At 36.9% G+C, this 12367-nt stretch overlaps 1 protein-coding gene across 1 annotated transcript; it reads right to left on the bottom strand.

Annotated features, from left to right (window-relative positions):
- Positions 1-757: 757 nt before the first annotated feature.
- Positions 758-9990, bottom strand: LOC129746512 (clavesin-1-like). Its single transcript, XM_055740188.1, has 3 exons — positions 9615-9990; positions 1387-1848; positions 758-1325 (listed from the first exon to the last, which is right to left on the bottom strand). Exons 1-3 carry the CDS (start codon positions 9837-9839, stop codon positions 1140-1142), a joined length of 873 nt encoding a protein of 290 aa, XP_055596163.1. The 5' UTR covers positions 9840-9990; the 3' UTR covers positions 758-1139.
- Positions 9991-12367: the final 2377 nt, after the last annotated feature.

Genomic DNA, 12367 nt, shown 5'->3' with positions numbered 1-12367 from the left:
ACCATTTTTTCCAATTTACAACGTTTCAGATTGAAAAAATTGTTTTTCAAGGTATTTTTTATTGCTTTCACTGTAACTGTTGTGGGTGATATAATATAACTTTGACATATTCAAAAAGTTTATGTATTTTGATCAGACAAACAACTTTGTCCAATACATCAAAACCCTAATTAGAACAACAAAAAAGTTAGTATTTATTTCTCACTATTGGTTAACCCCACGGTAAAAAAAATTACCAAAAAATACTCTTTCTAAAATTTAACAATGTCGTCCAAGACACCAAATATCTATCTCTTCATTCCTGGACGCTATTAATTTAGTACAGCTAGATAGATGTTGAGCCACTGTGCTGAAAAATAAAGTTCATAAAAGTTAACATTTAAAAGAGGAGTCGACTGTTTTTGACATGTTCGAAAATCGTCTTGTTTCGAGAAAATTGCGGTGTGTTGCGGGATCCAATCCATATGCTTTTAAATCGTACCATGGCCTACTACAGGCTACACTATTTGTGCTATTTTTTCAGGCTTTCCAGTAAACTATACGAATTGTCATTTGATTATTTAGTATGTGTGGGATTGGTGTTATTCGGTTTTGGTTTCGTAAATCTTTAATAGTATTGTTTTTAAGAATTGTATAGTGAACAAAAAACTGCATTGTGCCTTGTGCTGAAAAAGTTTCTAACGAGGAGGGTTTTTCTCTATTAAAGTGGATGTGAAGGAATTGGCTTGCGCTTCCAGAATAATGATTCGTTTTCACATTTAAAAAAAATCCTTGTTATAATTTATTAAAATTTATTAAACGTAAGTAGCGCTATCACAATCTTATCTATAAATATAATCTTATCGTTTAGAAATTTGTCATCTTAGGTTATTTGACTAAGTAAAACCGTTCTGGAAAGCAATAAAATAATATCTACTCGTTGGTTCGTGAGAGCTCTCGGCCTCAAATGGGTTCTTTACGTCTTGACGTCATCGTTGGTTTGTGCCATAAAAAAGCTGCATTGTTTCTTATCAATTTTACGGTCGTCCCGTTAATCATCGGTGGCCCCTTCTTCGTGCTAATATCACTAAATAATTTTGGTCGTATACTTTCCATCGATAGAAACAAAAAACAAAGTGGATGTATGGGGGAGAGAATGTTCAAGGTCCGCTGGCAAAACCATAGGTGTTCCACTTGGCGATGTGGTCCTGGTATTTCTCCATGCATGGGTACCACTCCCGGGATCCGTAGTCCAGGGCTGGCAGTTCTCCGCCGTAATTCTTTGGTAGGTAGGCCGGATCGACGTACTTGTGCAGCTTCTTCATATCGCTACCGTGGAATTCGAGCTGCAAAAGAAGAGATACTTAGGTAATCTAAGCTCAGAAGAAACATAAACTGCCGATTTACCCTTTTCCTCAGCTTATCTCCGATGAACGGCTTGAACAGGGTCCAGACCATGTTGAAGATGAACGGCTGCTTGATGACGTGGAACTCCTTCAACCGCAGCGGGATCGCTTCCTGGATGAAGGTCAGCAGCAGCTTGGAGAAGGAAGGGGTCAGCGCTTTGACCTGCTTCAGCGATAGACCCTCGAAGTCCATGATGATGACGACGCCGTTGATTTGAGTCGATACCTCCAGTTGGGAGATCATTTGAACCATCAGGAGCATCCGGAACATCTTCTCCGGAGTGACGGCCTTGGGATCCCAGGCCTTGCCGCAGTTAACCACCAGGATGCGGCGACCCTTCTGATCTCGATTGACCAACACGTTGACGACCGAGTGATCCACGAAGGACAGCTTCTCGTCCTCCGGGTGCAGATTGTGCATGAGGGGGTAGTTGTGCTTTTTGAACTCTGCAATCCGTCGCATCTGTAGAAGAGAGAAACCGATAGGCGTTAAAACCGACAGTAATAAACTGTGAAACAATGGTGATCAAAAGTCACTTCCCTCTGGTACCCACAACTTAAAAAATGACTATTTTAGAACAATTCTCAGAAAGAATTAGAATATTTAAAAATTATTTCCTACTACCTTTAGAAAGATTGAAAAAACGTTCATCTATTGAAGTAGAATAATTAAAAAAAAATACACAATTCAAATTACATTAGGTGGTTCTATTTTTGGCGAAAAAACTTCATCATTTGAGACAAAACAAATGATTTATGGCATCGCAAAAAAACATGAATTGACGACGAATTTGGCAAACAAAAGGTTAAGAGGTGTCCGTTCTAATAGGAACACGTGACACTTGTTCAGACTAATCAAGCCTATTGTATGTAAACAGGAGGAGAATTCACTCGAGTCTCGCTGATAACGCAAGCTGTACAGAACAGAAGTATTTTCGGTTATTTTGGTGTTTATAAACAAACGCCATGAGCTCTATCAGTAAAAAGAATATAAAAAAATGAAAAATTAAAGTATCATCGTATCACTGTATGATTGAATAAGTATTTTACGATCACTTCTCCAGGATCGATTAAACTGGCCAATTTGTTTTTGGGAGCCTTCATTGTACAGGTTTATCGATCAATGAAATTCAAAATTAAAAAAAAAAACACATTAAAGGATTTTTTCTCCCTTCCAAGGAAATTTCATATTTTATTTTTACATACTTTAAGACGTGTAGTAAGAAATCATCTTCTACACTCTACACTCAAAAATGTTTCTAGATTATTCTTTATACTTAAACTTGTCATTTAAAAGGGTTACAATGGTTCGGTTTTCCAACTTTTCTTATATAAAAAAACAAATCCAATGATTTTTATTTTAGTTTATTCTTAATTCAGTTGCGATGTACCTAGTCAAAATAAAGTCAAATCAAATTTTGACGGTCACCATGGAAATGAGTTGATTGCACTTTATTTTTGAGAAAAATGTAGACCGTTTGGAGATGTTTTAGGGTGTTTTAAAATTGTTTTTGAAGTTCAATTTGAAGTTACAAAGTTTGGTTGAATGATGAACAAATCGATGTTAGAAGTGTATAAGAACAAATTACCAGTTTGGTAGCACTGTAGAAGCATAGCATAGCATAGCAGAGCATAGCATAGCATAGCATTGGGTGACTACACACATCTTGTATTGGCTGATACACAAGGTACAACTAATAATCAAGCCCAACACGAGATGCCAAAATGAGTACCTGGATTCAATACTCATTTCAAGTGTTGTTATTGCAAATTTGTATGGTACCAAAATGCACACCGTGACAAGTCAATGTAATCATAAAGGGATGGTCTGAACAGCAAATAAACTTTTCAGGTGCAGAAAACTCATACGACCCTACATCTATAGAAGCTGTTTCAGACAGGAAAGGAAAGGGTTATCTATGTTTATAGGAAATCCTATTTGGCAGATAGGATTGATCAATAAAAGAATTAATGAAAATTACACGAATACACATCAAAATGGAAAGAGCTCACCAATGTTTTTTGTTGTTGCTACGATACTTATCAATTTGCTTTGGTATCGATAACCATGGGACCAGTATTACCACTTCCGGTCTTTTACGAATCCAATGCGGCACGACTTTTCGCTGTCTTACCGTACACATGTTTGAACCAATTTAAATCCACTTCTGATAAAACCTTTGCTGTTCGAACTACCAAAATCACATTTTTTGTCCAATCAACGATCAAAGTAACACAGTAGGCAAAACAAAACAATGTGCTCTGACACATTTTCATTTTCTTAAAGTTTTCATTATATTGCTTCAATAACAATTAAAAAGACACTCATAGTTCCTGTTATTTTCAGTTTTTTTCTTCCAAATATCACGAAATACATTTCAAGTCGCTGTAAACCATAAGATAACTAACACTAGTGTGCACCTAAGTGGAGTAACTTGAGCCACCCAAGGCTAGCGCAAAACTCATTTTTTAGGAAATTGAAATCCTGTTATCAGAATAAAGGAATATTTCAAAATAGTCAGCATATGATTCATTGAAACAATGAGAGAACACTTAGCTTTTATGCTGCTCTAGGGACCCGGTAACGGTTAACTTCGGCACATCCGGAAATTCGATCTCTGTCTGATGTGAACAGTCGACAGAATTCCGGGAAGAGAGAAAATTGACATGGTTGGGAGCATGGGAATCAGGTGAAAGCATCAAAATGACCGATACTTAATTCGAACTTTTTCACAATTCACTATTTCACTTATTTCCAACTTTTTCACTATCAAATTGAAATTTTTGGCAGCAGCGAAAAAAATTTCATTCTTGTTCAACCGACGCCTACTTAGCGAATCACCAGTTTGGTAGCACTGTAGAACTTAATAAATTCTTTGAATTGACAAACAATAATTCTATCCAAGCTAGTGAATGATGTACGTAGGCTAATGCCAATGGCTTAAAATGGAAGTTTTAGGCTTACTTTGTTCCAGAAAGATGACGGTTTGGAATAAATAGAGTAGGGTAATGCATTGCCATCAGGTATCAACATTGCCCCTGACCATTGAAAAAATAAAAAATGATCGAAGAAGCCATGGAAAATATTGACCAGTTAAAAAATAAACAAACAAAAACTTTTTAGCAATTTTCATCAAAATAATCATGAAAGGTTTTTTAAAAACCTAAAATACGATTTAAAACTTGTATGAGAAATTTTTTTTCCAACTTTATTTTTCTTGATTTTTTATGAGTAATTCCTAGGTTTCAACTAGAGTGGTTGGTTTTACCGGTTTTCGCAGCTTTGATATTTCGGTATTTGGAAATGAGAAAACCTATAAAACAGGTAAAACCGATATTTTTCCCAATAAAAAGTGATTACATGAAAACGTACCGTATAACAGCAAACGCACCAATACGGGAGTAAACGCGGCCTGCTTTTGTTCATTTAAGCGGACCGGTTTTAGGATACACACTCTTTCGCGCACCACCCAAGTAACCATAAGCACTAAAAGCCCTTAAGCAACAATATATTTCCATATATAACTCTGAGTTAATGCTTGTTTTGCACTATTTGTATGCGTATATAATGCAGATCTAATGCTAAAAAGGCGAAATAGCGGGCTGAATAAATGCTATCACAACATAGCCTGTGATAAGCATTACAAATGCTGAATTAGAGCACCATCAAAGCGTCATTTTTCGCCAGCTGTATAAAAGGATTAACAATGCATACTAAGAACAACTTTTAATTTTTTGGGAAACGGGAATTCCAAAAATTATAATCATTATTATCACATGCTTAATGAAGGGTTCAATGAAATGAGAAGTGATTATAATTGAATTATGAATTTCCTTTGGTGAGTCTCGAACCGAGGATCCCGCAGCAGCCTTTATCTTCCCTTGCGCCCTTACCATTTCGATCACTCTTGATGCTTATAAGATAGGTGAAAAACTCGTACTTCAAGTACTGTTCGGGTTACACCACTTTTTTTTTATCGATTCTTTGTATTAATAATGCTGATTTTAAACTAAAAAGGAATACGAATGTTGATATAATGCTAACTTGCATTAAAAATGTTGATTTAATGGTGATTAAGGGTTATGGTTACTTGGGCAGTTGGGTAAGCACCGCGGACTAGCCTTAATTGTTACACTGAAAAAAAAAGGGAATTGTAGAAACAAAAAAGAATTATGGTGTTTTACCATAACCGCAATTTTTGCATAATTTAAAGAACCGCGTACTTATCATAGTATAAGAGGAATAAAACTTGATAAATCTCACTTGCTCCAATTAAAAATTAATTATTAGTTTACCAGAAGATCACATGCAAAATTTCAGAACGATCTGATCATGGGGAGGGGCTGCTTAATTCTCGAACGTGAATAGAATTTTAAGGTATTTTGCTTGGGAGGAATAAAAAAGACTGGCTTTTCATTAATAACTTATTTCTTCACTGCCTGATTGCATTTAATGTATATTTTTCATAAAGTTTAGATGAAGACAAATATTTCACTCGAAGACTGCAACCCGATTGAACTTAAATTAAAAAATTTATTGCGGTTCAAAAATTGCATTTTGTCCGAAATTTGTCGTCTAACACGCAATGAGTACTTTTCGACCAATATACAATTTTTGAACCGCACCAACTTTTTTGTCTCAATTTCAATCGTGTTGCAGCCTTCGAGTGAAACACTTGTCTGAATCTAGGCTTTGTTCAAATTATTTATAAAAAGCAATTGTCTAGTGAAGAAAAAAGTTATTAATGAAAAACCAGTATTTTTTGTTCCTCTCGAGCAAAACACAGAGAACAGACGTACAAGCTCGAACAAAAATTCTTCAGAAAAGTGTGTAAAATTTCAAATGCTGACATAAAAAAAACGTTGGAAATTGACTTGAAACAGTGACATCTATTGTGCCGTTCAAAAGTTACAAATTAAACTTTCAAGTGCCCTGTTTTAGAAAAGGTGTAATCGTGTTTGAACTCATTAATAATCAAACTTTTGCCGCTCTAAAAAGTTTTTGCACTTCTTCGACGGTTATCGTCAGTGGACGAATCGGCTGTATCCAGTCAATTAGGAACATTCTTGACGATCAGTCTTATCCATCAGAACTGATTCTATACATCTCAAAACCGGTTAATTTCGAGTATCGCTTTTGCATATCGTTGTTCAAAATTTAGAACTTTTCGCTTGAAGGAAATAGCGATCAACTTTAAAGATATTTTTCCATTATGCAACGTGGGGAAAGTGTCACGAAACTGCAAAAATGATTTTCTTGAAACATGTTAAACAGCTCATACGACCTGTTCAAAACTGATAAAAATTTGTTTTTTTTTCTAGTTTGGTTTTGACAGTTCTTTTTAGTGTGTTTGAAGACACTGGCTGGTGGCCCAGCCAAAAATCAATAATTGGATCAAAACGGTTGTTGGTAATTTTACACAAGTTTCGTAGGCTAGCTTGTACGTCTGTTCTCTGTGAGCAAAATACCTTAAAATTCTATTCACGTTTGAGACTCAAGCAAGCTCTCCCCATGTTCAGATCGTTCTGAAATTTGGCATGTGACGTTCTGGTGAGCTAATAACTAATTTTCTCTCTCTTTTTGGCGCACTAATGCCTGTTTATCCACCTTTTTTTCATATTCTATAAAAATAAAATTTCTCTCTAGAATTTCATCCCGTCGAACCTGCCATCTAAAATTTCGAATCACTTCAGTAGATTGCACAACAAACCAATTGTTGAATGGTTCAATATAATAAGAATTGCTTTTAGCTGAGAAAAATTGCATCATCATAATTTTTTTTTTTACTTCAAAGACTGCCGAAATAACATGAAACCTTAAATTAGATTTTACGTTTTCTGAACTAATATTTATTGTTTGCTGAATCATGAATGTGTTTCGAAACTCCATCGGTAATTTTAACGAAACTTTTCAAGTATCTCAGTAAAAAAAACATTTCTAAACCAATTACCTCATACGACCCGTTCGAGACTCACTAGATTTTGGAATTTGTTTTTATTTACAATGAATTTTCTTTTGACAGTTCTCCCCAATGTCCTTGGAGACATCTAGTGGCTTAACCTAAAGATATAAAATTTATTCAAACTGGTCGTTGGGATTTTACACACGTTTCAAGGCTTGTACATCTGTTGATCTGTGGAACCTGCAGAATTTGACAAAAAAAATGCCCTGAAGGAATAATTTACTAGCCCAATTGTATCGTCAAAATAGCCTGTTTCCTTGAAATTTGGGTGGCACTTTTCAACTGGGATAGCATTTCATCGAAAGCGATCGATGCGCACTCTGGAATCGACATTGCGTATTTACTGCTGGAAAAATTATCCAATAAACGAAATCGAGTGTCCAGTAGTCTGAGTCGATTTGGGGTGCTGGTGCCTCGCGAAGCATTGCAAGAAAAGTAATTACCTCGGTAGGCACCCAGTAGTGATGTCTATCGAATTTATTGTTTGTCAATGCCAAAAGACCTGTCCCCATTAAACACCTAATAACTTTGTTGTCTAATTAGATACGAAGTTACGATCTTCGACAAAGCTGTTCAGCGGAAAATGTCCCTTAGAGAATTTATAAATTGGCACAAAAACCATTGCAGGCTCGGTTCCATAGAAGAAACAAAAATGGTGTTTATTTTTCAGTACAAAATATTCAATTTCCCATTCAAAAATAAAAGTTCAAATTTACTCATGTTAACGTCACTTAAAAATTCTGCAAAAAATCAAGGATGAGTTTTGAACCAAAACGAAGCTTTTTAGACCCCAGGGTTTGAGAAATTCCAGAATGACCCCAAATCGACTCAGTCTAGTGTCCAGTCAGTATGGTCAGTGCTACACGTATTACTTCGGAATCAGTAGTTAACCGCTATTTTAAAATCAAGCAGCACTGTAGTTCTTTGATTTCACTTTCAATTGAATAAACTGAATTTAACAAATCAAATTTAATCAATACAATGTGTTCATTAAAGTTTATCTCATATTTATGAAGTTTCAACTTCCAAAATCTGAATCTCACATTTCTTTACAGGGTGCATCTATCTGGCGCTTGGTCGTATGGAAATGAGACATTTTCAGTTTCCAGGATTGTTTTCAAAATACAACAAATGCAAAGAGGATTATGAGAAAGTCAACTGTAAATATTATTGGAAAATCACGCAAACATAGCTGATAACTACAATTGATGTTGAACACGTCTCGGTGACCGTGTGGTTAGCGTTGTGAGACGGTAATCGTAGGTCCACTGGAGGTTTGGGATCAATTCTAACTTCGGTACTGGGTACACGGAATGGAATGTAATTCTTAAGTCGTCCACGTTTATCTAGTCTTTCAAGTCTACATAGGGTATGTATTTCATTAAAAAAAAACAAGTTGGTAATTTAAGATTTTGTAAATATAACGCAATAATTTTTCTTTGATGGAAGCACAGTTCCATTTGAAATTTCTCATGGGCGATGGAAGCGAAAAGTTATTCTTTTCCTCCTTTAGAAAAAACCCGTATGATCTGTCAAAAGTTGAGAGAAATTTTAGCTGCATTCCACTTGCGCTAGTTGAAAACCATCACGCAAATTTGGCACCGCTTCCATCGCCCGTTGCAAATATTTATCTATGTAATTCCAGTAAACTGATAATTTCAAAACAAGCAGGCGTTGTTTTGTTCAAAATGCTCCTAGTTTTTCACCTTCGGTAGTTTGTTTATTTTAATTAAGAATTTGAAGGTTTTGCTTGTGAAAGAAACGGAAAGTAACCCAAAAATTTGCATTTTTAGATGACCAAAAAGAAAAAGACGATTGTTGTAAGCAGCCGCCAAACGTCAAGGTGAGTGGTTGATACGTGTTTTAAGGTGAAAACGGGAAAGATAAACCGTTTTATTTATTTTAATTTCACGAAGCCCCTTTAGAATCAGTATCAATTTTCAAAGTTAAGGGAAATTTATTTCAAAATCCAAACTGAACAGCAATAAATCAAGACAAGAATCATCCCAACAAGTGGAAACTCTCTAGAGCCACTTCAATTTATCCCGTGAAAGTTAAGCGACACTTTGATTATCAACAATTGGAAAAGGAAATTGTCACTCCACATTACAGTTATGTGTAATGGAACGTTGAGTGCATTGATCATTCGATAAGTAAACTCGTGCTAGTGAGAACCCAAATTTTCGATAATTTGAATTGTTGGAAAAATATTTACAAAAATTTATGATTTTAGATTCGACACAAAATGATGGACCGGAATGCTTACCATCTTGAGGGCACTGTCGGGATAGAAGTGACAGGGTCGCAGGAAAATCAGCAGAAAGTCGTCATCGTCCCGGTAGTGCAAATCGGTGGCAAGCTGAAGCAACCGGCGCAGCTCGACGATGGCCGCCTCCCGAACTTCCGGCGTTTCGCGCAGCTCCCGACGGGCAATCTCGATCAGTTCCGGCCCGGGCGGCGTGTGGTCAATATCGAACGGAGCCAGAGACATGGTGATTCCTGCTACAGGATTGTTACACTTTCCCGCGGTTTCTAGAAATTAGCCGACGACAGGCTTAAGGCGAATTAAAACAAACAAAAAGCAAAACCGTTTCGCGACGCGCCTAATCGAAGACTGATTGCGCTGGGGCTCCGATCGAATCAATTACGACTCTCTTCGGCAGAGTGGACTATGGACATTATCAACGCCACTTGTAAGGAACCCATCAGCAGCCAGCCAGTCAGCCCCGAATGCCCTATCAATCTTAAAACGTATGATTTTCCCCTTTTTTTTTTTTGTTTTCGTTCAAGCATTTGATGTTGTTTTTTCCTTTCAGCTGTTCAGCATTCTTCCCGTGCCCGATAAGTGTGATAAGTAAGTTTCGCGATTTTCCCTGTAATCGAAGAAGTTTGTCATCAAGATTTGGCCATAGGTGTTTTGGACAAGGTTACCAGTCGAAAATGGGACCCTTTTGCTGTTCATGCCCAGAGTAGGCCACCAAAGTAGGCATTGTCGAAAAAAAGTTTTTATTCTGCCGAAATTCGACAAACTTTCTGAAAATATTGCTGTATTTTTGACAACAATAATCAAATCGTCGGAAGAATGACAGATCCTAGGTAACCCTTTCGATTAATGTTTAGCAAACAGTTCCAATGTATGAACTTGAAATTTTCAACTGCTTTCGTAGGCGTACTCAATGAGGTATTTTTGCTTGTCTTATCAGCAGCAGAAACGCCTCTCTATCAAGAAATGTTTAATTTGGTCATATATGTGTTGTTTTTTGTTTCCTCCAGACACTTGCAGTCATGTTACTAGGGACAGGTATCTGATTTCATCCTAACTTTGAGTGAAAAAATCCAGGAAAACTAGCCAATTCTTAAGGTTTATTGAATAGGCTAGAATTTCTCAAGATTTGTCCATCGGAAACGGTTTCTCAACGTCAAACATTGGAACCTATTCGTGTAATCCCAATTGAAGCTAGTAACGAGGATTTGTCAAAACGACCTCTCTTATCAGGACCCGTTCCAATATGCTGATAAAAATCAACAAAGAAAACAGAGGTACAGAGGTTGACTTTATTTTCGATGATTTCTGTTTCACTTCAACAATTTTGCGTAATGAGTTGTAATTCCCAGTTATGATTCACTGTTTTACAGTTTTTTCTTCAGAAATCTTCTACCTTTCAAAATATTTGTTGGTAACAAAAAGAAGTAACTTATTACCTATTCTTGAACCAATTTGTTAGCACTCAATCAGATGCTTCGAGAAATCGATGAAGATCCCTTCGTAATCTCCGACTTGAAGTTTAATCAATTACCTTAAGCTGAGCTGTTATTTCTTCCTCTATTAGGATGGAAAAATAGTATTACCCCCTAGTGGATTGTGTTGTATTTTGTTTTAGAAAATCTCGTGCGTGCGTCAGCGCATTTGAAGAATGAAAAAAATACAAGATGTTTTGATTTATTGAATAATCGGCTGATAGCTTTATCAGAAACCACACCGCAGCAAGGTTATTGATACCGAGGAACGTTTAGGCGAACTTTGTTTTTGAAAAAAAAAACTTCACGGTAAGGGGCAAGGGCAATAAAATTTTGATTTTACAGCGCTGATTTGGTGATTTTTTTTCTTTATTTGTTTAACAGTTCGGACAAACGAAACCTATGTCTTGTGTTATCAACGGATGGGATCTCGAACTCTCCATAGAAGTTCCATTACATCAGAATCTTTATAAACAGATTCGTTTATATCAAAATCAGCCCGAGTTCAAACCAAGTCTGTGTAAATATTGAATTGTAAATATTTATGAAAATCAATGGAAAGAAACAAACAAAAAACACTGAAAGGTTTTTGAAGCTAACCCTCTCTACAATCTTTCTCATTCAATTCGAATACCTAAATTGTGAATTGGTTAAATGAGTAGGCGTTTGTGTTTGTTCCTAGCTCCATTCCAAGCTTAAAGTGTTTTGCGAATTTGTTGTTAGTGAAATTGTCTCTCGAACAATTTTCTTGCATGACACCAAAGGAACCGGTGAACCGCTGCTACTCCGCAGGCATTATCCGCGCTTGGTGGCCTGGCAACTGGATCCCAAATGAGGAACTCAATCGCCGGTGTCATCAAAGGGCGCTAGAAATCGAGATTCGGTAACGTAAGTGAAAAACGAGATTTGCAGAGAGGCGCTAGAATGGAATCCAGAAAGACATCAAAGAAGAGGAAGACCCAGAAACTCGTGGCAGCGAAGCCTAGCCACCGAAATACGAACTGTCGACGAGAATCTTGACTGGGACCGAGTGAAGACGCTGGCTCCGGAATCGTCATCAGTGGAGGTCTTTAACCACGGCCCTATGTGCCGGAGAATCGACGCGACACCTTACGTTTAACTATTTTCTCATAGGTTCTCTATGGGATTGAGATCAGGGGACTGTGCTGGCCACTCCATAACGTCTACCTTATTATCCTGGACCCACTTTTTAACCGTTTAAGCGGTATGTTTGGGGTCGTTGTCCTGCTGGAACTGGGGGGCATCTCGAACTCGGCGTGT

The sequence above is a fragment of the Uranotaenia lowii genome, chromosome 2 (assembly GCF_029784155.1).
Source record: "Uranotaenia lowii strain MFRU-FL chromosome 2, ASM2978415v1, whole genome shotgun sequence".
NCBI lineage: Eukaryota > Metazoa > Arthropoda > Insecta > Diptera > Culicidae > Uranotaenia > Uranotaenia lowii.
Note: the sequence above shows the minus strand (reverse complement) of the source record. Positions and strands in the feature narration are given on the sequence as shown.

Bases quoted from the DNA above. Each gene is read 5' to 3' on its own strand.
- LOC129746512 (XM_055740188.1), bottom strand. From the start codon at position 9,839: ATGTCTCTGGCTCCGTTCGATATTGACCACACGCCGCCCGGGCCGGAA. The intron at 1,849-9,614 runs GTAAGCATTCCG...TCTCTTCTACAG, and splicing joins CCGACAGTGCCCTCAAGATG to ATGCGACGGATTGCAGAGTT. The intron at 1,326-1,386 runs GTAAATCGGCAG...CTTCTTTTGCAG, and splicing joins GAGATAAGCTGAGGAAAAGG to CTCGAATTCCACGGTAGCGA.